Below are 27,378 nucleotides of genomic sequence, written 5' to 3' on the forward strand. Positions count from 1 at the left end.
TTCTTTCTTTTTCCCTCAGCAAGGCTCTGGCCCTCCTGGCAAAGCTCTGGTGAGTGTCCTCAGCTCCAGGTTTCTTAGAACAGTCTTCACATTTGACTCTTGGCAGGAAACCTAAATCGTCCTGAGAAAGAGATAGGCCTATGGGGCTGAAAGCTTCAGCAGTGAGGGATAATAAAGCAGCCACATCCTGCTCTCTGTTGTTCCCAAACAGAATGAAGAGCGCCCAGCACGGGAGGCACATTTGTGCTCCATTTGGAATGCGTCTCTCTTGGCACCGGAAGAAAGGGTGACCCCAGACGGATACCATGTTTGGAATTGGAATCCAAGAGGTACTGGCAGTGAGAAAAAACAGGCCAGGCATACAGGCAGGCTGGCAGAGCACTTAACATACCTCCCCAGAGGACAAGATAAGGCCTGGGCAAGAGAGGCAAGTCAGGGGAAGGGGGCAAAGGGGGTGGATAAAGGGAAAGCGAGCACAGAATTTACTGTCACACCTCAGGTAGGACACTGTCCAGAGCCCCTCTGGGGAGGGCTCGGGGCTCTCCTGAGGTAGGAGGACACATCAAGGTTGGAAAGTAGGGGACTATTATCAGAAAAAATCCTAACAGTGAGAAATGGAAAGCCCCTCGAAGGCCTTTATGAAGTCATATTGGAAATATCAGTAGGCATTTATTTGAAATTCATTAAACAAAAATAGCTATACAAAGCAACTTTTGAATTCTGACTTTCTTCTGCATGTATCTGGATCTAGTAATAGTTTATACAATGGTGATACATTGCTCAGACCATCAGCCCACCCACTCCAATACTGACAAATGATAATAAGCATCACCTATTAAACACCTACAAAGTGCCAGATCTAGATTAGTTATTCTAGGCGCACATGACTTAGTCGTCACACAATTTTATTCCAAATAAATATTGTCATCCTCCTAGACCTGAAAGAAACTGAGGTTTAGAGAGGTAACAAATTCCCACACGTAGTGACAGAGACAGGATTTGATTTCGTCTATCAGACTTACAGCTGTGTCCCAAGTAGTGTGCCCAGGAAGTGGAAATTCAAGACTAGATCCATGCATGACTCCTAACTCTACTGCCCCCAGGAAGTCTGAGGATGTCCAGGAACTTCTGGATGACCCTGTGGTCTGCTTTGGGTCACCAAGTTAAAATCTGGGAATATGCAAACACTAAACTAAGAAATGTCCCTCTGGCCTCCGAATGACTCCCTGCTTCTGTTTCCTTACTACCGTTACTCCTATAGCCCCCGAGGTCTGCGGGCAGGGATGGAGGAAGTGGAGGGGCACCTGGTAACCTTCTAGAATTATTCAAGCATTCCCTCCATAGAGGCCTTTATTATACTGCTGGTAACCTAACTAAAATTAGTGAGAAGTTAGGAATTGTCAGATATGCTGAGGAGTAGAAATTTTCAGCTTAACACACATTGAGTGCCTGCTATGAACCGAGCATTGAAAAGAATCAAAGTTTCCCAAGAGCGAGCTCTCTTATCAAGCAAGAGCTGCCTCAGAAAACAATGGCGATTCAGTGTGGGAAGTACAGTAACTGAGTTGAGTTAAGGAGAGGTGGCAGCCTAAGAGGAAGATGGCATCAAGAAAGAAAGACAGAAGGGCTAACAAGGAATTTGGGGGCCAGGATTGAATTAGCCAGATAGACGGAGAAGAGGATTTCCACTGGTAAGAACAGCAGACTCATAGGCAGAGAGGTGTGAAAAATGCACAGCATGTCAAAAGCTGGTTCTCTTTCTTATTTAATTACAATCGCCTGACAAACAAAGGTGCATCTTATTCCCTTTTTCCTAAAGTTGAGGCAGATCAGTGGTAAAGGAAAAAAGAGAGTGCCTGGAGAAGGACTCCCCCTCCAAAACCCTGCCCCACCCCCCACCCCCCAGCCTTTCCCACAGCAGCGATTTAGATCTGTGATATCATTTGAGTAGTGGCGTTGGGGATTTCCATATGCTGCTTTTCTGTCACCTGCCTGCCTCCTGGCCAAGCCACCCCTTTAACAAGCAATAGTTGCTCATCCCTCCAACTTAGTCATGCACCCCCCTGAGCTGTCAAAGTGGCTGTCTCTGCCAGCTGTGAGCAAGGAAATCAGAAGCAACCAAGGCTCTGCCCAAGATAGAATTTCAAAGCAGGTCATCTTTCTCAGTCAGCCTGACCAGTGGCTGGCCCTGACCCCTTAAAGAGACAGGAGACCCACTGACTGTTGCTCTCAGCCCAGCTTCTTTGTCAGTTCACAAATGTGTTCATCTGAGCAGAAGGTATTAACATATAGCAAGCAGGTATTATTTCCTCATGTCTCCCCATGATACCTTTTTTTTAAAAATGGAAGAAATAAACTCAATAAGGTTAAGGAACATTCCCAAGGTGATAGAGATAGTATGTGAAAAGAGGCTAAAGCTTAGGTCACTGTGACTCTAAATTGTATGTTCTCTGTGCTGTACCACCTTGCTGGCTACTTTTGGAAGTTTATATATGTCCACGTGTAGGCTCATTCATTGTTACAGGGGTTTGAGGATGCCACTGGGGTGGCATAAACCCTACATGCCGCCTCCCGCAGTGATAATGATGGTGTTGTCTATGGGAAGGGACCTCTGATGGGAATACAATGGAAAGCTGTATCTTGTTTATTTTTAAAACTAGGTTTGATAGAAGAAGAGAGAAAAAAAGTGTGTATCAAAATGGTATGTTCTTACATGGAAAGCCACAAATACACCGTAGAAAATATTTGGGGAGAATAAAAGGAAAGACACAGAAGTTTGCATCAATTCTATTCAATAGGCATTTACTTAGAACAAAGTAAGTGTGCTGGGAACTGGGGATAGAAGATGAGTAAGACAATGATCACCTTCAAGGAACTTTTGGTCTAGTGAGGGAGACTGATCCAGAAAAAAGTACAACCCCCAAAATACACTCATTGGGTATGTGGCCAATGAGACATAAGAGGACAAGTGTTGGGAAGCTTCTGGGAAAAGTATACTCCTTTGTGGAGACAGTAAGGAGGCCTGCTACCTTTCATCCTGGCTTGAGTAGTGTGATATGTAATGCTTGACGCAACCATAGCCATGAGACAGGATGGGGTTCAAAGAAGCACTCACTGATGGGTGGAGCAAAGAATTCAGGAAAAACAGCACGGGGAAGGTGACATTTAAGCCGGTCTAAAAACACGCTCAGTAGGTGTTCCCCCAGCTAGGGAAGGGCCTGCCAGGAAGGGAGAACAGAATGTGAAGTCAAATCCAGAAGTAAAATGAAAATACATGGCGTATTCTGGTAATGGAGAACAGTTTGTTACAGGTGAATCAAAGGGAGCACAGGACATGAGGCAGGAGAAGCAAGCTGGGGCCAGATTATGAAGTGAACCAGCTGAATGACCTCTCCAAGAGTGGTCATAGACCACGGCTGCTCTGAGAGCTGTTACTGGTCCATGATGAGATATGGACAGAAATTGAGAGAACTTAGACATTTTTATACAATTTGACAGAAAACTTATTAGCCTATGAATTGGAAAAAATTGTAGTCCTTCACCTCACATAGTTTGAGAAACATTGGGTTTGAGATGAATGCTTTGCTAATATAGTTATTAAAATAGAACACAGGCATGATTTTAGGCTTTGGACACATACTGCTGAGCTGATCTCAGGCAGACACTACTGCTTTCTTATCCCATTTCCCCCTTCCCCCCAGTCTGTGGAACTCTGATTTTCTTGGACAATATATGAAGAAGGGTGGGCTTCTCTCTGGGTTGCCAGGGCCTGAAATAAGACTGGTCAAAGCCAAGCACACTATCCCATTCCTCTCTACTGCAACTGGTTTAAGAGTGGGCATGTGACCAATGAGACACGAGACTGTGTACATGGGAGCATCCGAGGAAAAGTATTTTCCCTGAAGCCAGTAAGGACACCTGCTACCTTTAATTCTGGCTTGAATACAGCTATATGATGGTGTAATGCTTGAAGCTACCATAGCCATGAGATAGGATAGGCCTAAGGATGAGAAGGTTAGAGAGAAGAAAAATAGAACAAATCTTGGTTCTTCAAAGTATCACTGAGCATTGTATCAAATCTGAAACTTTCAACCACCAGACTTTATAACAGGAAACAAATTACATGTATTACTTAAGCCATTCTAGTTGGGTATTCTAGTACTTGCAGTTGAATACATTCAGATGCAGATCTCCCTAAAGATCTCCATGGGCTTTCCAGGTGGCACTAGTGGTAAAGAACCCATCTGCCAATGCAGGAGACATAAGAGATGTGGGTTCGATCCCTGGGTCAGGAAGATTCCCTGGAGGAGGGCATGGCAACCTACTCCAGTAGTCTTGCCTGGAGAATCCCATGGAGAGGAGCCTGGTGGGCTACAGTCCATACGGTTGCAAAGAGTTGGACACGACAGAAGTAACTTAGCATGCACACATGCAAGGATCTCCACAGGACTGCTCTTCAGCCAGTGGTTGTTAAACATCTCCTATATTCTATGAAAACTGAGTATCAGATGACTTGTTCTGTGCTATCAGTAACTTTCTCTTAAAAGTTTGAGTAAACTAAGAAGAAATGCTCCTCTAAACTCAATTTGACCATTAGAATAATTTGGTGGTTAGTAAACAAGATGATTTGGTGCAAAGTTGGTCATCTGTTCAACGTCTATGTACCATTTACCTCTTCCTCCTTATAACAGAATTCCAGTTTTGTTCTGATATCTAAACTATACATGGATCCAAGGAGGGGATCCTGGTTTAAGCCAATCAGCATAAGGCCTTCTGTTGACAATTATCATTATACTCTCTGCAGATGGCACAGATGGTAAAGAATCCTCTTGCCAGGAGATGCAAGAGACACGGGTTTGATCCCTGGGTCAGGAAGATCCCCTGGAGTAGGAAATGGTGACCCACTCCAGTATTCTTGCCTGGGAAATCCCATGGACAGGAGAGCCTGGCAGGCTACAGTCCATGGAGTCTTACACAAAATCTAATTTGGCTCAATCAGATAAAAAATGTAGGGGGTGCAGGGTACTTCAATGCCTTAGGAATAGTTTCTCTCTCCTCTGCTGGACTTAAACAATAAAACATGATTAGCTTCATCAATCCCGGAAGAGAGTCCTGAGATGAAAAATATTGATAACTTGATTCTTGGATGGCATCACTGAGCCTCTGATATCACTGCATCTAGAGTTTGCTCTAACCCTGGACTTCCAGTTATATATTTTCCTTGATGAAGATTTTGTATAACTTAACTGTCAAAAGCACCATCATCAACACAGAACCACCATCTAGCAGTTTATCACAGCTAAAGAAACACTGGGTATATTCACACATGTACTCTTTTTAGGAAAACATCTTGGAATACTTATCATAGCACTGAATATTCAACTTTTTATTTTTATAGCTTATATACATATATCCACCAGAATACAAGCTTTTTGAGAGCAGAGTCCATGTCTTACTAATCTTTGTTCATTACTTAGCATACAGTTGGCATTTAGTATGTCCTCAGTAAATGTTGACTCAAGCATCCTCTCATTTCGAGAACAGGGGATGCATATGATTCACATATTCACATACTCAACATTTAGGGCAGTTCTTTGCACATAACAGGCCTTCACTAAATATGTACTGAATGAATAAATGTATTTATGACTATGAATACATTGTTTTTTTTTATTAGTTAACTGGTACAGGAAAGAACTTTGGGTTTTTGGGCTTGAACTCTAATGACAAAGACTCACATCCCAGGTCACCAAATATTTGACCAGAACAATTTCTTTAACCTGACTGCCTGTACTCACCTGTGAAATGGGGATTATAGTTTCTTCTCACATCAGACCTGTATAGTTATCCTAAAGCAGACTTTGCACAGGTATATGGTCCTGTTCTCATCAACCTTCAACTCAAATGTTTCAAGGTTAGACAAAGGGAACTAATTTTAGAGAATAGCATGAATGTATCTGTATTGAGAATTTGGGAAGTATCATGAATAGCAGGAGCTTAGCCAAGAGGTATGTCAGAACAGGGTGACAACCTATTAGGAAGCTAAGTTCTTCATTTTTTCAAATTATTGTGGTAACATGTTACTATTATTAGTAATAAAATGCTACACATAATCTTTGGGGAGACTTAAGCACTTGGGAATGATGGGCAGTCTTGTGAGATGTACTTTTAAGTATGGCAGATGTCAAGAAGGGTTGTTTAATTCCTTTACCAATCAGGTAAGCATATCAAATTGACAAACGTTGAAAAAATTAATCTTGCTAAGAGGTCACCCTCAGTACTAAGGTACAAATGAGCACCCCCTTTCTAGAGATCAGTCAGGCAGGACTCATCCAAAGCCTCTGGCCCATCTTTGGTTAAATGACACTTGTACTTTCCTTTGGAAACGTCCATTGCAGTGTTATAATGGAGTAGCCAATGGAAAAAAAAAAGCATACATGCAAAAAGAGATAAATGGCAAGGTTACCAAGAGGTGGTCTATTGTAGACTGGTGGCATTTCAGCTGATTTCTTTCTTCCTTATGTTTCCACAAAACCAACAAAACAAAACATTTTTAAAACCAGAAATAATTTAGATATCTGGTATGTATCCTGTTCAATACTGAGACCCAGTTCCTAGAACGGTATGTAACATATAACAGGCATTCTATAAACATTTGTTTAAATTATATGCAGAGTACATCATGAGAAACGCTGGACTAGAAGAAACACAAGCTGGAATCAAGACTGCTGGGAGAAATATCAATAACCTCAGATACGCAGATGACACCACCCTTATGGCAGAAAGTGAAGAGGAACTCAAAAGCTTCTTGATGAAAGTCAAAGTGGAGAGTGAAAAAGTTGGCTTAAAGCTCAACATTCAGAAAATGAAGATCATGTCATCTGGTCCCATCACTTCATGGGTAATAGATGGGGAAACAGTGGAAACAGTGTCAGACTTTACTTTTTGGGGCTCCAAAATCACTGCAGATGGTGACTGCAGCCATGAAATTAAAAGACGCTTACTCCTTGGAAGGAAAGTTATGACCAACCTAGATAGCATATACAAAAGCAGAGACATTACTTTGCCAACAAAGGTCCGTCTAGTCAAGGCTATGGTTTTTCCTGTGGTCGTGTATGGATGTGAGAGTTGGACTGTGAAGGAGGCTGAGCACCGAAGAATTGATGCTTTTGAACCGTGGTGTTGGAGAAGACTTTTGAGAGTCCCCTGGACTGCAAGGAGATCCAACCAGTCCATTCTGAAGGAGATCAGCCCTGGGATTTCTTTGGAGGGAATGATGCTGAAGCTGAAACTCCAGTACTTTGGCTGCCTCACGCGAAGAGTTGACTCATTGGAAAAGACTCTGATGCTGGGAGGGATTGAGGGCAGGAGGAGAAGGGGACAGAGGATGAGATGGCTGGATGGCATCACTGACTCGATGGACGTGAGTCTGAGTTAACTCCGGGAGTTGGTGATGGACAGGGAGGCCTGGCGTGCTGCGACTCATGGGGTCGCAGAGTCGGACACGACTGAGCGACTGAACTGAACTGAAAACATTTGTTTAATGAATGCACAGATAGAGAATTGTTTAAATTATGGTAAGCCATGGAGTAGATTTGTACATAGCTAATATAAACCATATTGTAGAACTATACTCACAGGTGATAAAATACATTATGGAGAAAAGTTAATACTATGATTGCGTTACAAATATGTGGCATAAGGATATTCCTGGTGGTCCAGTGGTGACGACTCTATGCTTCCAACGCGGGGGACAAGGGTTTGATCTCTTGTCAGTGAACTAGATCCTGTGTGCTGCAACAAGACCTGGCACAGTCAAAAAAAGAAAAGTAGCATAGAAAAATGACCTGAATTTTTTGTTTTTAAAATATATATTAAAAGCGTTAAGAAAAATTTGGAACAGCAAAAATTAACATTGGGAGATAAGGTTAGGAATTTTCTTTTTCTTTTTGTAGTTCCAAGACATATTCAAGCAGAATATGGATAACCATCTGCCAGCTATCTATATTGGTGGGAAGTTGATTCACATCATCTCCCTTAGGAGTCCAAGAATCTATTCTTCACCCTAGAAGATTGCTCTGAAATCTACACAATGTCCACTTAAATAAAACTCTATATCCAAGTGAATGTTAAAGTAAAAATATGAATACAGAGAATGTCAGTAACATTAAATGCTAGATATTGTGCCAAATGCTTTATGTACCCCCACTTTAATGAGTACTCAATCTTGTATTACTACTATCCCCAATTTTTTCTTTCAGATGAGAAAAACAGACCCAAAGAAGCTGACTTGTTTGAGGTCATGTAGCCATCTGCTGAACTTAAGCCTGTCACTTCAAAGCTACGCTTTTTTCTTTCCCCAGCTGTACAGCACGTGGGATTCTGGTTACCCCACCAGAGATTGAACCTGCACCCCCTGCATTGGAAGTGTGGGGTCTTAGCCACTGGACTGCCAGGGAAGCCCTAGAGCCATGTCTTAACTAGGAAAGGATCCTTAGGAACAATTTAGTTCAGTTCCTTTTTAGAAGCAATCTTCCAATCATGACACATGAACCCTACATATTCTCATTAGTTTTCACAGTATCTTTTGTTAAGATTTAAAATTCAAAGACAGAGTATGACCAACTGCCTCATTTGCTCAAAAGCAGCTAATAGGACCACAGGGCTGCTATCGTGATCCACACTTTATGTTCTATTCACTATGTTCTATATGTTAGAACTATAAAACATAGTGAATAGAACATATATTCTGTATCACTACAGTGTAGGACTGAGCTATTTCATTAGTGACGTATTTGTAAAAATCCAGCCTCTGACCTGGGCCAACTTACAATTAATAAGAGATAACTGTTTGGCCCCTAGGCATTAAACTTATGATCCTAGTCTATTCTAAAATGTAAAAAATGTACACTTAATTATGCCAAACAGTTGAGATCTTTCAAGCCAACGCACCCTGATGTGGTCCAAAATCTAAACAAGTTACTTTCACAAAAGAGAAAATTACTAAAGAACAATAATGACTTAAAATATTAAGACTGAAGATTTGTTCAATTCTTACCTTTTAAAAAGTTAAAAATAAAACCTTGAATGAGATGGTTTGACTACCAGATCAATTATAAATTGAATACATCTATATAACTAATCTTTGTGATTTCGTTAGGTAAGATCAGTATCTGCTTTCTCTTGACAAAAAAAAATCCAAAGTTCCCAGAATGACAACAAGAACATAAGAAATTTGTTATAAGATTTGTTTATACTACAGTCGGTCCCTCAGGATCTGGGGCAATTGGTTCCAGGACCCTCCTGTGGATATCAGAACCTGTGTTTGCTCAAGTCCCTTATACAAAATGATGTAGTATTTCTATATAACTTAAGCACATCCTCCTATACACATCTCTAGATTATTTATAATACCTAATAAAATGTAAATATTGTGCAAATAGTTGTAAATACAATGTAAACAGTTGTAAATACTATGTAAATAGTTGAAAAAAATGACAAACTCAAGTTTTATTTTTTGCAACTTTCTGGAATTCCCCCGCCCCACCCCCCAATATTTTTGATCCAAGCTTGTTTGAATCCACAAATGAGAAACCCATAGATATTCCTTAAGAAAAATAAATACCACTTGAGGATGTGAGGAATATAAAAAGAAACACACCTGAAGACTTTTAACCAGGGGTTTTTTTTTAATAAATTATAAATAATTTTTTATTTATCAATTTTCAGCAAGGAACTCCCAAAGTTACTGAATCTTCTTCATTTTTCAGGAACTATTCACTCCCAGAGCAGACCACCTGCAGATAAAAAATGTATTTTAGAAAGTTTAAAATTTCAAACATCATGTCAGACCTATGGAGTAAGAATTAAGATGCTAGAAATATATGCTTCAGCCGAGGACTATTAACTAACTGCCACAATTATTCTAAACCAGTCACAAAAGATCCACACTTTACAATTTTAGTTTTGCTTAACTTTAAAAACATCACGGAAACTGTTTAATTCATTACAAGGTTTAATCTTTAAAGTCTTTGTTGAAGTAAAAACTATACGTTCATTTATTTTCTCAAAAACATCTTCCCCAAAGAGGTTTATTTTTATAGATATTCAAGAGAAGAGACTTGCACCCCCCTCCTTGCTGACTCAAGTATGTTTGGCAAAGATCCACGAAGTGGAAGGCAAGTCAGCTCTGTATACAAGGCATTTCCTGTGGAAAGTTACTCACTCAAACCCAAGGGCAAAGTAAGGGTAACACTTTTGAAACGAATCTGGAAAGATCAAAAAGGGAGAGCAGCAGAGGATAGGGCTGCTGGTCATAGCAGGTGTCTCTCCAAAAAGCTCGTACCCACCCCCCACTCCTATCCCAGAAGAGAGGAGCAATGCTAACAAGGTAGGTAAGTAATTGGACTGGCCGAATTGTCAAGTCTAATCTAAGTGCTTCCCTCACCTAGCTATTCCTGCATTTGGTTTAGAAAAGATAAGGCTTATCAACAATATAAATATATAAATTCTCTCTTTTCTAAAAGGCTCAGAGGAAGAATACGTGTAAACGTATGCAAAAATGAAGTCACTCATCATTTCAGGAGACAGCAGTCTGTATAGTATTGTTACCTCTTTTGCTATCAGCTACTCATCATCAAGGGGGCTACCCACTGAAAGCCTCTGGGTATAAAGTCCTTGACAGAAGACAGATATCTATTGAAATAAATGTTCAAATAGCAAAAATGATCCTTTCTTGACTCTCAGGATCATATTTTCAGACATCATCAGTTGTCCCTGAGTTTGTTTTGTGTGTGTGAAATCAGCATATTTTAAGCATATGTTAACCAAATATTAAGGTCAATTAAACTTTAAATACTGAGTATCACCACCACTCAGTGCTGGTTCTTTAATTTATTTCAAAGATTTTAGCCCCCAAACTGTGTTCCCTAGGTGCCTCCTGGGTCTTAAAGGCAGAAAGATGCCAGCCGCCATTTCTAAGCAGGTTTTAGGTTCCTCAAGTTTCTCTTTCAGTAAAAGAAGCAGTCATGGACTTCCCTGGTGGCCCAGCGGATAGGAATCCACCTGCCAAATGCAGAGGACATGGGTTGGACCCCTGGTGTGGGAAGATTCCACATGCCATGGAGCAAGTAAGCCTGTGCACCAAAACTACTGAGCCGGCACTCTAAAGCCTGTATGCTGCAACTCCCGAAACCCGTGTGCTAGCGCCGGTACTCCACAAGAGAAGCCACCGCAACGAGACGCCTGTGTACCCCAACCAGCGAGTAGCCCTTGCAGGCCGCAACTAGAGAAATTCCTCACACAGCAACGAAGTCCTAGCACAGCCAAAGAAAAAGAAAAAAGCAGTTGTAAATGTCTAGAATCACCACAACGACACCGTATTTTTTCTTAGGAGTAGTTTTCAAGTCTGTTTTTGCTGCTATTAAATCTTCAGACAATTTATATTTAGTATTATCCCTACTACTTCTTCAGCTTAAGCCAGTGGTTCTTAGAGAGGAACACCTGAAAATTATCTAGGAGCTTCAGTTAACAGATGAAGATCAGGGCTCAAGCTTGTGAATTTTGGAAAACACTCCTCAGATGATTATAAGGTACACTTCTGGTTGAATGTACTTACTTTCATATTAAGTTCAATTTTCTGGATTCAAGGTACAATTAAGATCTTATTTAGAAAATAAAAGCTACTAATGTTTTTGAATTAAGGAACTTTCGTGATCATTACTGGGAAGATCTGAGATCACAAAACATTTTTCCTTTGAAGCTATCTTCAGAAAAATGTGGTCTAATGGTGTAAGAGATACCAATTTAGTTAAGTTTATCTTATAACAGAGCAGATAGTAGTGTTGAATTTTACCCAGTTACTGACCCAGTTGCTGAGTTATATCCACCTCTGTATTTCAACAAAAGGTCTTTGTAACTAGCATTCAAAATAAAGTTTTAGGTAAACCTGAAAACGAATATGTTGGCAGTAAAATCTCATTAAGTGCAAGGAGTGAAGTATAAAGTGCTCTCAACCTGGAGAGTGAAAAAGACCTAGATTCGGACTTCCTTGGTGGTCTAGTGGTAAAGAATCTGCCTGCCAATGCAGGGGACACAGATCTGATCCCTGGTCCAGGAAGATTGCACGTGCCTTGGGGCAACTAAGCCCATACTCCACAGCTACTGAGCCCATGCTCTAGGGCCCCAGAGTCACAACTACTGAGCTGTGTTTCACAAAAGAAGCCATCACAATGAGAAGCCCGGGCACCATGAAGAGGAGGAGCCCCTGCTCTGAGCAACTGGAGAAAGCCTGCACACAGCAGGCCCAGAGCAGCCAAAACAAAACAAGATCAAGATTCTAGTTTTAATCCCACCACCTATCCATTCCTAACTTGAGCAAGTCTTTTTTTTTTTTTTTGACTTCATGGTCCCTCCATTTCCCCATGGGGGATAGGGAAATAGGGTACCTGGGACCAAAGTAGATCCAAACACCTGTTCCTTTTCCAAAAGTAGCATTATGCTGAAAATAAAAAACATATTCTCAATTCTAAGAAAGAATCCAGATTCTTTTCATAACCAGGATTCAAAACTACATAATCATGACATATATTAAACAGATCTCAATAGAATGTCTGCTATCCACAATTCCAAGATATGGCTATCTGGTTTCTCTTTGACAGTTTACAAAGCCTATTCACACACATATCATTTAATTATCACAATGACTCTAAGAAGTAGTTTGGTCATGTACTGTTGTCTCTCCTTTACACATAAGAAAACTAAGGCTCAGAAAATTAAGGACTTGCTCAATAACACAACTGGTTCAACTGTTTTCTAAGTCCAAAGCTCTTGCATTTTCTTTTATACACAAACGAAGCCATAGGAATCACTCTCATTCTCCATCCCAATAACAAAGAAAACCATGATATCTTTTGGTCCTTGTGAATATATGCTACTTATAGCAATAACTGTATCACCTTTGAGATCCACATGAAGTCCAAGTGAAACTTCTGATGCTCCTAAAATTAGCGTTTAAAAAAAATCACCCTTTTCATCAAGGCAGGCTTAACCCTAAGCTTACACAACTGACTAGAAAGAAAGGGACAAGGAAATCATGTACAATCATGTTGAGATTCCATGTCTTTGAAGTAATCAAGTTATACTTTTATAAGTATACACAAAAAATACACAAAAAATAGTGTATTTTTTAAAAGTTATACTTTTTAAGCTCCCCACAACCATATTTACTTATTTTACAAAATGATTCACCATGAGATTTCTAAAAAGTCACTTATGTGTACCTTGTATACACAGGTTTATAATACCATACATAAAAATCACAAAATATATTATGGTTCTCTTTTTATAAACAAAAAAGTAAAACTCAGATATGATTAGATTAGTATCTTAATGAACATATATTTAGTTCAAGTAAAACACACTCTAAGCTAAAGAACAGGAGAACCAAAGTTAAGCCTCAGGACTTTCAGTCTAGACTGTTTTCCACCTCATAGTGATACTTCTTATCAGCTGGTTCCTTATCCCCCCTTTTTCACAGCTCAATGAGGAAGGCTGGTCACATGTAAAATTCCAAAGAGGCAGGAAACAGGTGAAAGGGAAAGAAGCCAGGCTTTCTATTACTTTTATAGTGGTATGTAGCTTTGGCTTTATCTCTCAGCTATTATTAAAATGGTGGTATGGTATGGATCTTATTCCCTCTTACCAAGCAGAGGCAATCTGTCTAGAGACAGAGGTTACAGGTCTGACCCTGCCTAGAGGTAGTCACTTCATACATATGGGCCTAGTTTCCTCATTTATTCATTCATTTAATCAAGAATCTTCTATTGAACACTTGGTATGTCCAGAGGGGCTTCCCCAGGTGGCTCAGTGGTAAAGAATCCACCTGCCAATGCAGGAGACTTGGGTTTGACCCTGATCTGGGAAGATCCCACAGGCCGCGTGGCAAATCTGCCCATGCACCATGCCTACTGAACCAGTGCTCTAGAGCCTGCAAGGCACGACTACCGAGACCACGTGAAGCCTGAGTGCCCCAGAGCCTGTGCTCCGCAAGAGAAGCCTCCGCAATAAGAAGTTGGCATACCCCAACTAGAGACCCCTAGTCTCTGCAACTAGAGAAAAGCCCATGCAGCAACAAAGACCCAGCACAGCCAAAAAAACAAAGAAACGAGGTTTTAGTTTTATTAGAATAAAGCATGGTACAAAAGAAACAGCAACAATTCCATTTCTGTTTTGCAGAAAGCAATGCTTCCATGTGCGGCCTACTCCGTACTTAAAAGCTCTTCCTAAGTCAGAAAGAAAAACACCAATACAGTATATTAACGCATCTATATGGACTTTAGAAAGATGGACACAATGGCCCTGTGAGACAGCAAAAGAGACACAGATATAAAGAACAGACTTTTGGACTCTGTGGGAGAAGGTGAGGGTGGGATGACTTGAGAGAAAAGCATTGAAACATGTATATTACCATATGTGAAACAGATCGCCAGTCCAGGTTTGATGCATGAAACAGGGCACTCAAAGCTGGTGCACTGGGATAACCCAGAGGGATGGGATGGGGAGGGAAGGAGCGGGGAGGTGTTCCGGACAGGGAGACACATGTACACCCATGGCTGATTCATGTTAATGAATGGGAAAAACCACCACAGTATTGTAATTAGCCTCCAATTATAATATATAAATTAATTTTTTTTAAAAAGCTTTTCCTAAAAACTCACAAGATTAGAAACAAAAAACAGAGAATATTTCCCTTTTAATCAGACAACCGAATTTTGTCTGGATATTCTGAACTTCCTAAGCAGTGATTCTCGTATCTCTAACATAACTCTAGAAGCTTTTGTCAAGCCCTTACTTGAGAGCTTAATTCTCCCCTTCCCAAACCCATAAAACACCTCTCAATTTCTTTTTTTTCTGGTGGCAACATGCAGCATGCAGGATCCTGACCAACCAAAGATGGAGCCCAGGGACCCTGCAGTGGAAGCTGGAAGTCTTAACCACTGGACCACCAGGGAAGTCCCATATTTCTCAATTTATTAGCATCATTAGATGCTAGATGTACACTAGAAACTGAAAAGCTATTTTTCTAGTTATCCTTAGGCATGTTAGATTAACCAGGTGAGCTACCTTTCAGACAAGTGGTAGTTTAGTTGCTAAGTCGTGTCTGACTCTTGCGAGACCATGGACTGTAGCCCACCAGGCTCCTCTGTCCATGGGATTCTCCAGGTGAGAATACCAGAGTGGGTTGCCATTTCCTTCTCCAGAGGAGGTTCCTGACCCAGGAATTGAACCTAGGTCTCCTGCATTGCAGGCAGATTCTTTACCCACTGAACTATGAGGGAAGCCCCAAGAATGCTGCCGAATGATTGCTAACCCTGTAAAGCAATACACAAATTGGAAGCAGTCAGCCTATGTATTACCTTCCAAATAAGAAAGTACCATGCTCACCATTTCATATCTTAAATCCCAGGGCTCTCATGCACTCCTTGTGGGCTTCAATTAGGTGTCCACATTGCTCTTCTCCTTTCTCAATTATGCTATAAATCAAAATGTACTTGTTAATAAAGTAGGCATTAAGCACACTTAGTGGTAAGTAAGCTAAGTGATGAGGAGTGAGGCAGAACACGGATCTGACAGGATACAGCTGGAGTTTTAAAAATGGTATTATACCAAATGGTTTTATACCAAATTTGTTTTTCCTGGCTCTTGTTATACTTCCTTGCCCATGAAAATGTTCCACAGATAACTAGTTTTGGGGGGTAGAGGAATCTGATTAGAAGAAATAATTATGCATATTAAATATTGACCCTAGACAATATCCAAGGAATAATACTGCTCTGTAATGAAATAAACTGAGTAAAAAGTTAACAAATGTACAGAAAGAAGAGCTTAATTTTTTGCCTATCACAGAGGAATTACCTTTTTTATTCCGCTCTACATTCAAATACCTCTAAATAAATTTACTTCTAGCCACAAGACACCCAACACAAACAGCAAAAAACATCTGGCTGCCAAGGGCGGCCTGAGGAGCCCCACTCATGATGATCAAAGAACTTTTCACTTGTAAAATTACAAAGTAAAGACTGGGACCACCAAAAAATTCAATTATATGAAAAAACTGACTTCTGACTCTAGATATCTGGGGAGCCGCCATAGGGGTCAAAGGTAACTGATGCAGAAGTTATCTTTAAAAAAGGTAGGTTCTCCTTCCTTCTAAATACAACCTATCTTTCACTAGCTTTAACGGCTGTCTGCATGGGATAGCAAGATCCTTATGAAAATAATAGCTAGCTCACCCTGATCACTTATTAAATACTGAAAATACTGTGCTAGGCACCAAATATGACTTAGAGCACAGTAATCCTGAAGGCAGAAACCTTAGGCCTGTTTTACAGACATGTGGCAGAGATGTTAATTTGCTCAAGGTCACAAAGCTGGTTGGTGAACCAGGACTCAAACTGAAACTGGATCCCAGGCTCTTAATCATGATGTAATACTATCTGAAGGTTCAATAAGCACCTACTGTTTTTAACTGTGGAAGCACAGTATCCCACTGTAGTCTTCAATTGTCCCTTCACAGTATTACTTGCAAAATACTTAAGTGTTAATGTCACTTTTGCTCTCTTTACTTTCTATGTGAGGACAAAAAGGGACTAGAGGGAGAGGTGTAACACTCACATTATCTGAAGATTGCTTCAGATATTTGTTCCACAATAGAGGCTGTATACAATAAAAACAAGAATGCGAGTTGATGGTAATCTAGTTGTACTATTCTGAATACTGTAACGTCATTTATGTCATAGCCTGGTTGATTTTTAAATCATCTAGCTAAAAGAGGTGGGGATAAGGGGGTTTTCTGTAGTGTTAAGAAATGTACCCTGTGTCTTACTATGTCTAAATTTTGGGAGAAATCACCAGAAATTGTACTCTTTGATACTGCCAAACCTCACACAGCAATCATTAACTTTAATGCTCCATTAACTTTAAGTTCCTTTAAATCAAGCAGCATCTTTACCCATTTCTACGTTTTTGAACCTAAGGCAGTGCTTGACCCGTAACATTTCCACGTTCAGAAACCCTTTGTAGGAAGGAATGAGTGGACGAAGCAAACTCGAGTCAATCTGACCTCTTTCCAATCCCTTCATCTGTTTCCCAAGGGTGAGCTAAAGGGTAAGGGCTCAGTCTACAGACAGCCAACAGCGAAGCCTATTGGACTTTATAATCTTCAAGAGCACCACACGCCTAAGCGAGGACCAACACCAGCCCCAGGCAGGGCAGAAATGCCTGAACGCTAGACGCGGAGCCTCCGGCCACCCCATCCCCGACTGCGCACTAACCACGCATCGCGCGCCTTCTTGGTCTCCGGGCAGGCGCAGCAGGGCTTCAGCGGCTTCTTCTCCTGCGACTCAGATGGGGCAGGGCTTGCGGCCGCCAGACCTGGCATTTTTCGTGCCCCAAAACAGCAACTAGCACAGACAGCCTGAACTCTCCAGACTTGGCGAAGCCGATTTGCGCGCATTCACTTCCGGCAGTCGCTCCGAAGAGAAACGGAAGTCCTGCCTCTCTTCCACAATTGGGGGAAGAGAGGGGAAAGGAGATTTTTTTTTTTTATTTTAAAGGCGCTGTGCAGAAGAGTCAAAATGAAGGTATTATTGTGAGGACGTCTCTTTGGTCCAAGAGCAGAGAAGTGAGACGAGAGTGCAGCGACCTGGAGGACCCACAAAGGAGGAGATCTTCTAGTCTTTCCCAGTCTATTATTTTCCTGTTTCTTTGCGTTGTTCACTTAAGAAGGCTTCCTTATCTCGCCTTCCTATTCTCTGGAACTCTGCATTCCGTTGGGTATACTTTCCTTTTCTCCTTTGCTTCTCGCTTCTCTTCTTTTCTCAGCTATTTGTAAGGCTTCTTCTGACAACCACGTTGTTGCCTTCTTGCCGTTTGTTTTTCTCGGAGACGATTTTGGTCACTGCCCTCCTGTACTGTGTTACCAACCTCCATCCATAGTTCTTCACGCACTGTGTCTATCAGATCTAATCCCTTGAATCTGTCATTTCCACTGTATTAACTGTAAGGGAGTTGATTTAGGTCGTACCTGAATGACCTAGTGGTTTTCTCTACTTTCTTCAATTTAAGCCTGAGTTTTGCAATAAGGAGCTGATAATCTGAGCCACAGTCAGCTCCAGGTCTTATTTTTGCTGACTGTATAGAGCTTCTCTATCTTCAGCTGAAGAAAATATAATCAATCTGATTTCAGTATTGACCATCTTGTTATGCCCATGTGTGGACTCATCTCTTGTATTGTTAGAAGAGGGTGTATGCTGTGACCAGTGTATTCTCTTGACAAAACTCTTAACCTTTGTGTTGCTTCATTTTGTACTCCAAGGCCAAACTTGCCTGTTACTCCAGGTATCTCTTGATTTCCTGCTTTTGCATTCCAGTCCTCTATGATGAAAAGGACATTGTTTTTTGGTGTTAGTTCTAGAAGATCTTGTCGGTCTTCATAAAACCGTTCAACTTCAGGGTTTTTGGCATCAGAGGTTGGGGCATAGATTTGGACTACTGTGATGTTGAATGATTTGCCTTGGAAATGAACCAAGAGCATTCTGTAATTTTTGAGATTGCACCCAAGTACTGCATTTTTGGACTCTTGTAGACTATGAAGGCTACTCCATTTCTTCTAAGGAATTCTTTTAGAGATCTCTTCAAGAAAATTTGAGATACCAAGGGAACATCTCATGCAAGAATGGGCACAGTGAAGGACAGAAATGGCAAGGACCTGAGAGAAGCAGAAGAGATTAAGAAGTGGCAAGAATACACAGAAGAACTATACTAAAAAAGGTCTTAATGACCCAAATAACCATGATAGTGTGGTCAGTCACCTAGAGCCAGACATCCTGGAATGTGAAGTCAAGTGGGCTGTAGGAAGCATTACTATGAACAAAGCTACTGGAGGTGATGGAATTCCAACTGAGCTATTTCAAATCCTAAAAGATGATGCCATTAAAGTGCTACACTCAATATGCCAGCAAATTTGGAAAACTCAGCAGTGGCCACAGGACTGGAAAAGGTCAGTTTTCATTCCAATCCCAAAGAAGGACAATGCTGAAGAATGTTCAAACTACCATACAATTGCACTTATTGCACATGCTAGCAAGGTAATACTTAAAATCCTTCAAACTAGGCTTCAGCAGTACCTGAACCTAGAACTTACATATGTACAAGGTGGATTTAGAAAAGGCAGATGAACCAGAGATCAAATTGCCAACATCCGTTGGATCATAGAAAAAGCAAGGGAATTCCAGAAAAGCATCTATTTCTGTTTCATTTGCTACGCTAAACCCTTTGACTGTGTGGATTACAACAAACTGGAAAATTCTGAAAGAGATGGAAATACAAGACCATGTTACCTGCCTCCTGAGAAACCTGTATACAGGCCAGGAGGCAACAGTTGGAACCAGATATGGAACAACAGACTGGTTCAAAATTGAGAAAGGAGTTCATTAAGGCTCTATATTGTCACCTTGCTTATTTAACTTATATGCAGTGTGCATGGGTGCTAAGTCACTTCACTCATGTCCAACTCTTTGCAACCCTATTAACTGTAGCCTGTCAGCTCCACTGTCCATGGGGACTCTCCAGGCAAGAATACTGGAGTGGGTTGCCATGCCCTCCAGGGGATTGTCCTCACCCAGGGATCAAACCTGCATCTCTTAAGTTTCCTACATTGGCAGGCGGGTTCTTTATCATTAGCGCCACCTGGGAAGTGCCTATATGCAGAGTTGTTGTTGTTCAGTCGCCCAGTCATGTCTGACTCTTTGTGACCCCATGGATTGCAGCATATCAGGCCTCCCTGTCCGTCACCATCTCCCAAAGTTTGCCCAAGTTCATGTCCATTGCATAGGTGATGCCATCCAGCCATCTCATCCTCTGATGCCCTCTTCTCCTTCTGTCCTCAGTCTTTCCCAGCATCAGGGACTTGTCCAATGAGTCAGCTGTTCTCATCAGATGACCAAAATACTGGAGCTTCAGCTTCATCATCAGTCCTTCCAAGGAATATCCAGGGTTGATTTCACCTAAGATTGACTGGTTTGATCCCCTTGCTGTTCAAGGGACTTTCAGAAGTCTTCTCCAGCACCACAGTTTGAAGGCATCAATTCTTTGGTGTTCTGTCTTCTTTACTGTCCAGCTCTCACAACCGTACATGACAACTGGGAAGACCATAAATAAGCCTTGACTATACAAACCTTTATCGGCAGAGACATTACGTCTCTGCTTTCAAAGCACTGTCTAGGTTTGTCATAGCTTTCCTGCCAAGAAGCAATCACCTCTTATTTCATGACTGCACCATCCACAGGGATTTTTAGAGCCCAAGAAGAGGAAACCTGTCACAACTTTCACCCTTTCCCCTTCTATTTGCCATGAAGTAATGGGGCCAGACACCATGATCTTAGTTTTTTTAATATTTAGTTTTAAGTTGGCTCTTTCATACTCCTCCTTCACCCTCATCGAGAGGCTCTTTAGTTCCTCTTTGCTTTCTGCCCTTAGAGTGGTATGATCCACATGTCTGAGGTTTTTCATGTTTCTCCCACCTATCTTGATTCCAAATTGTAACTCATCCAGCCCAGCTTTTCTCGTGATATGCTCAGCATATAGGTTAAACAAACAGGGTGGCAGCAGACAGCCCCGTTGTACTCCTTTCTCAATTTTGAACCCGTCAGTAGTTCCATACAGGGTTCTAACTGTTGCTTCTTGACCCACAGACAGGTTTCTCAGGAGACAGGTAAGATGGTCTGGTATTCCCATCTCTTTAAGAGCTTTTCACAATTTGTTATGATCCACACAAAGGCTTTAGCATAGTCGATGAAACAGAGGTACATGTTCTTTCTGGAATATGCAGAGTACATCATGAGAAATGCCAGGCTGGATGACTCACAAGCTGGAATCAAGATTGCTGGTGGAAATATCAACAATCTTAGATATACATATCAGTTCAGTTCAGCTCAGTCGTTCAGTTGTGTCCGACTCTTTGCGACCCCGTGAATCGCAGCACACCATATAATACCATGCTAATGGCAGAAAGTGAAGAGAAACTTAAGAGCTTCTTGATGAAGGTGAAATAGAGTGAAAAGGCTGACTTACAACTCAACATTAAAAAAATAAGGTTGTGGCATCTGGTCCCATCACTTCACGGCAAATAGATGGGGAAACAGTGGAAACAGTAACAGATTTTACTTTCTTGGGCTCCAAAATCACTGAGGATGGTGATTGCAGCTGTAAAATTAAAAGATGCTTGGCTCTTGGATACAAACCTAGACAATGTATTAAAACACAGAGACATTAGTTTGCCAACAACTGTCCATATAGTCAAAGCTATGGTTTTTCCAGTAGTCATGTATGGATGTGAGAGTTGGACCATAAAGAAGGCTGAACACTGAAGAATTGATGCTTTTGAATTGTGTTGCTGGAGAAAACTCTTGAGAGTCCCATAGACTGCAAGGAGATCAAACCAGTCAATCCTAAAGGAAATCAACCCTGAATATTCATTGGAAGGACTGATACTGAAGCTGAAACTCCAACACTTTGGGCACCTGATGCGAAGAACTGACTCATTGGAAAAGCCCCTGATGCTGGGAAAGATTGAGGGCAGGAAAAGATAAGGGTGACAGAGGGTGAGATGGTTGCATGGCATCACTGACTCAATGGATATGAGTTTGAACAAACTCCAGGAGATAGTGTAGGACAGGGAAGCCTGATGTGCTGCAGTCCGTGGGGTTGCAAAGAGTCAGACACAACTTAGTGACTGAACAGCAACACAAAGAAGGAAAGTAGTAAGGCAGCTCAGATCTCTCAACCCTACACCCACCACAAATGATGACAACTGAACGAGAGTAACCACTAGTGTAAGCCATTTCCTCTTGAATATCACAATAGCTCCCAGTATTTTATGCTCAGCATTATTTGACTTCTTATTGTCCTTCCCACCCCCCTTCACTGATGTAGTTAAAAGACATTTGAACAATCCAACCCACAAGTCTTGAAAAAAAAATTCCCCACTACTCATACCTCACCCGACTCAATTTAAATTCTCAATTTATAGCTCATTCTCTTACCAATTTGATTTCAGTATGAATTGTCCAATCATAGGGCAAATATGCCAGTTAGTAAAACTGAAAATTGCCTTTTCCTTGTTATTTCTCAAAGTCAATTAATACCTATCTTCCTAGGTAATTAAGTAAACTGGTGCCTATGTTACTTTCGATCAGATCAGATCAGATCAGTCGCTCAGTCGTGTCTGACTCTTTGCAACCCCATGAATCGAAGCACACCAGGCCTCCCTGTCCATCACCAACTCCCAGAGTTCACTCAGACTCACGTCCATCAAGTCAGTGACGCCATCCAGCCATCTCATCCTCTGTCGTCCCCTTCTCCTCCTGCCCTCAATCCCTCCCAGCATCAGAGTCTTTTCCAATGAGTCAACTCTTCACATGAGGTGGCCAAAGTACTGGAGTTTCAGCTTTAGCATCATTCTTTCCAAAGGAATCCCAGGGCTGATCTCCTTCAGAATGGACTGGTTGGATCTCTGTGCAGTCCAAGGGACTCTCAAGAGTCTTCTCCAACACCACAGTTCAAAAGCATCAATTCTTCGGCACTCAGCTTTCTTCACAGTCCAACTCTGACATCCATACATGACCACAGGAAAAACAATAGCCTTGACTAGACGAACCTTTGTTGGCAAAGTAATGTCTCTGCTTTTGAATATGCTATCTAGATTAGTCATAACTTTCCTTCTAAGGAGTAAGCGTCTTTTAATTTCATGGCTGCAGTCACCATCTGTAGTGATTTTGGAGCCCAGAAAAATAAAGTCTGACACTGTTTCCACTGTTTCCCCATCTATTTGCCATGAAGTGATGGGACCAGATGCCATGATCTTCGTTTTCTGAATGTTGAGCTTTAAGCCAACTTTTTCACTCTCCACTTTCACTTTCATCAAGAGGCTTTTGAGTTCCTCTTCACTTTCTGCCATAAGGGTGATGTCATCTGCATATCTGAGGTTATTGATATTTCTCCCGGCAATCTTGATTCCAGCTTGTGTTTCTTCCAGTCCAGAGTTTCTCATGATGTACTCTGCATAGAAGTTAAATAAGCAGGGTGACAATATACAGCCTTGACGTACTCCTTTTCCTATTTGGAACCAGTCTGTTGTTCCATGTCCAGTTCTAACTGTTGCTTTCTGACCTGCATACAAATTTATCAAGAGGCAGATCAGGTGGTCTGGTATTCCCATCTCTTTCAGAATTTTCCACAGTTTATTGTGATCCCCACAGTCAAAATGCACATAGCCATTGCTTTTTTTCCTGCAATGAATTGTTGGAGGAAGAGTGAACTTATTTTTTAAAGCAAGATTTCCAGACGTTATTTAAGTAGCTGCCTAGAGATAGATATTTTGGGTGATCAAGCTTTCAGGATCACCTAACTGAGGTTTCTTTCTGTATTTCAGAGATTTAGCTTAGGGAATCCTGAGGTGTATCTGTGAACTGGTACTGTGTAGGAGTAATTTCTATATGTTCATTTTCAAAGATACTAAAACCATCCCCATTTTGTCATCTAAAAACTACTAATAAGCATGATTTTTACTTCATTCTGGGCTGATATGTTTAATAACACAATATATTTGTTGTTGTTTAGTCGCTAAGTCGTGTCTGACTCTTTTTCTACCCCAGGGGATCTTCCCAACCCAGGGATTGAACCCACGTCTCCTGCATTGCTGGCATATTCTTTACCCCTGAGCCACCAGGCGAGTCCTTACATTCTCTCAAATTCACCTTTATCCACCATTCTTTCAACTAGCTGTTCACTCCCATTGTTCAGTTATCTTGTTATTCATACAGTGCTTCTTGAACTAGCAGCATCAACATCACTTGGAAATGGAATCTACAATAAACACAGTTCAAGTCAATGGGGAAAAGAAAAATAAACTAGAAAAAATTAAGTACTGCATCTACATGTGAAAGACCAAACTATACCAAGAGGTGGGGAACAACCTTTTTGACAACATTTCAAAAGCATAAATTGTAAGTAAAAAACTTCATGAAATTGATTACATGAAAATAAAGGCTTGAGGATTTACAAAGGACATGTTAAATTAATTAAACTGTACCCATACCTGCCCCTGAGAATTAATGGATGCTTGCCTTGATTTATCTCTTTACTTATTTCAAAGCACCTGGTATTTGTCAAAGACGTTTTACAGCTGTGCTTCAAGAAATGTGCAATGGTCAACCAAACTGGACTGGCTCTGACATAACCACAGGAATCTTTGGGAGTAGATGAAACCTGGCAGTGTGCAAAAGTTACTTTTTGCTTCATTACTATGTTAAAATCTCCACCCAGGCAGGAGACTTGTGCTTTGCTAGGCATGATTCATGCAGTACGCAAAGAAGCATGGAAGACTGTGCGTGCCCCAGCTGCCACTGAAAATCTCCCCCCATTTCCTAGAGCCTTGATGATGTCCCTACCTCCTAACCCCTTTCCCCCTCCCCCAGGGGAGACGGTGTATTTAGAGAATGAACTCTCTCTTCTCCATCTCTTGATCAATGAATGAAGTGTATGCTTTGCTATACTGAACCCCATGTTTGATTGGTATTGGCAACTCCAGGCCAAGGACCCATTGAGGAGGTCACTAACCCATTGGGGATCTGTAACAATAAGGAGACTATTAGACTCATGTGGTTCTGATGCCATGATAACCTATGTAGGCAAGCCATAATTTAAGTCTATTAATGCCTCAGAGTTACAAACTTAAAATGATAAAGGCAGAGTACATCATGAGAAACACTGGGCTGGAGGAAGCACAAGCTGGAATCAAGATTGCCGGGAGAAATATCAATAACCTCAGATATGCAGATGACACCACCCTTATGGCAGAAAGTGAAGAGGAACTAAAAAAAAGCCTCTTGATGAAAGTAGAAGAGGAGAGTGAAAAAGTTGGCTTAAAGCTCAGCATTCAGAAAACTAAGATCCTGGCATCTGGTCCCATCACTTCATGGCAAATAGATGGGGAAACAGTGGAAACAGTGGCTGACTTTATTTTTCTGGGCTCCCAAATCACTGCAGATGGTGATTGCAGCCATGAAATTAAAAGACACTTACTCCTTGGAAGGAAAGTTATGAGCAACCTAGACAGCATATTGAAAAGCAGAGACATTACTTTGCCAACAAAGGTTCGTCTAGTCAAGCCTATGGTTTTTCCAGTGGTCATGTATGGATGTGAGAGTTGGACTATAAAGAAAGCTGAGTGCTGAATAATTGATGCTTTTGAACTGTGGTGTTGGAGAAGACTCTTGAGAGTCCCTTAGACTGCAAGGAGATCCAACCAGTCCACCCTAAAGGAGATCAGTCCTGGGTGTTCATTGGAAGGACCGATGCTGAAGCTGAAACTCCAATACTTTGGCCACCTGCTGTGAAGAGCTGACTCATTTGAAAAGACCCCGATGCTGGGAAAGATTGAAGGCAGGAGGAGAAGGGTGCAACAGAGGATGAAATGGTTGGATGGCATCACTGACACAATGGACATGGGTTTGGGTAAACTCCAGGAATTGGTGATGGACTGGTGTGCTGCAGTTCATGGGGTCGCAAAGAGTTGGACACGACTGGGCAACTGAACTGAACTGGATGGAAAGGCAACTGATCACAAGCAGTTAACTAGGCTTTATACCACAGATAGGCCATAACTAATATCCTTACTTTTCTTTCACCTTTTTTCTGTTAAAGCATCTCCCCAAGCTTATGCCGGTAAAGCTTCCTAACCACTTCTCATTTGGTGTTACTGATTGGAATCAATTTTTGCTCAAATAAACTCTTAAAATTTTTAATACATCTCAGTGTCTTTTAACAGACACTGTAGACCAAGTTAACAAGTAGATGACAAATTGGTAAAAGATATCTGAAACAATTAAGTCCAACAAGGGAGTAATGTCAAGAATACTTAAGGAACTTACATAAAATATCAACAAGAAAATAACAACCTCAATAGGAAAATGGAGAAGAGATATTAAAACTGTGTCTCAGATTGGGACTTGAACTCAGTCTTTTAACTGAGATCACACCTGATGTCAGGACTTAACGAAGCTCAGTTTCTTAATGTCTCATCACAGCTTGGTGAAAGACAAAGTGATAGATAAGAAGTAGATTTATTTAGAGAGAATCCACTCCGTAAACAGAGTGTGGGTCATCTCAGAAGGTGAGAGTGGCCTTAGGGTATAGGGGGTTGTCAGTTTTCATAAGGGTGGGTAATTTCACAGGCTGTGAGTAGGAGTAGTATTCCAGCTATTTTGGGGAAGGGGTGGGGATTTCCAGAAATTGGGTCACCGCCCACTTTTTGACCTTTATGACCAGCCTTGGAACTGTCGTGGTGCTTATGGGTGTATCATTTAGCTTGCTTGTGTTAAAGTGAGTGTATGAAAGTGAAAGTGTTAGTCGTTCAGTCATGTCTGACCCTTGGCAACCCCATGAATGTAGCCCACCAGGCTCCTCTGTCCATGGAATTCTCTAGGCAAGAATACTGGAATGGATAGCCATTCCCTTCTCCAGAGGATCTTCCTGATACAGGGATCGAACCTGGTCTCCTGCCTGGCAGGCTACAGTCCATGGGGTCACAGGAGTCGGACATGACAGCGACTAAACCTGCAGAAGAATGGAAAGGGGAGCAGAAGCACTAATGTTGTTTCGGGACTTCCCTGGGTGGCTTAGACAGTAAAGAATCTGCCTGCAATGCAGGAGACCTGTGTTCAATCCCTGGGTCAGGAAGATCCCCTGGAGAAGGGAATGGCAACCCACTCCAGTATTCTTGCCTGGAGAATCCCATGGACAGAGGAGCTTGGTGGGCTACACTCTATAGGGCTGCAAAGAGTTGGACATGACTGAGTGACTAACACACACTTGTCTACTATCTTGGAGCTCTTTGGTTCAAACCAGTTTATTTTGTGTCCTCGGGCTATGTTATTCTTTTAAAGGCTGTGCCCTGCCCCCTTCCTTCCTGTTTCAATATGAACAGACAATATATAGAAGCACAAATAGTCAAACAGTTTTTTGTTTTTCTGCTTATTTAACACAGGAGAATATGGAGAATATATAGCAGCAAAAAACCAAGGTCAACACTCACAAACTGTTCCAAGAGTACTAATCATAAAAATGTAAAATAAAATAACAATGAGGTATCACTTTACAGCCATTAGACTGAAGTTAAACAACTAGATAATGCCAAGTACTGGTAAGTCTGCAGGAATCCTTGAGAATGGAGACTGGTCCTGCCATTTTGGAAGGCAGTTAGGCAGTACCCAGTTAATTTAAGAATGGGTGCATACCTGTTGCTGCTGCTGCTAAGTC

General features: G+C 41.4%; 1 protein-coding gene across 1 annotated transcript; it reads right to left on the minus strand.

Annotated features, from left to right (window-relative positions):
• Positions 1 to 9,666: 9,666 nt before the first annotated feature.
• Positions 9,667 to 17,546, minus strand: LOC104992481 (cytochrome c oxidase copper chaperone). The gene is made up of 3 exons (XM_010845381.1): positions 17,334 to 17,546; positions 15,445 to 15,533; positions 9,667 to 9,797 (listed from the first exon to the last, which is right to left on the minus strand). Exons 1-2 carry the CDS (start codon positions 17,513 to 17,515, stop codon positions 15,449 to 15,451), a joined length of 267 nt encoding a protein of 88 aa, XP_010843683.1. The 5' UTR covers positions 17,516 to 17,546; the 3' UTR covers positions 9,667 to 9,797; positions 15,445 to 15,448.
• Between the last annotated feature and the right edge of the window lie 9,832 nt (positions 17,547 to 27,378).

Source organism: Bison bison, unplaced genomic scaffold, assembly GCF_000754665.1.
Source record: "Bison bison bison isolate TAMUID 2011002044 unplaced genomic scaffold, Bison_UMD1.0 scf7180017864215, whole genome shotgun sequence".
NCBI classification, from domain to species: domain Eukaryota; kingdom Metazoa; phylum Chordata; class Mammalia; order Artiodactyla; family Bovidae; genus Bison; species Bison bison.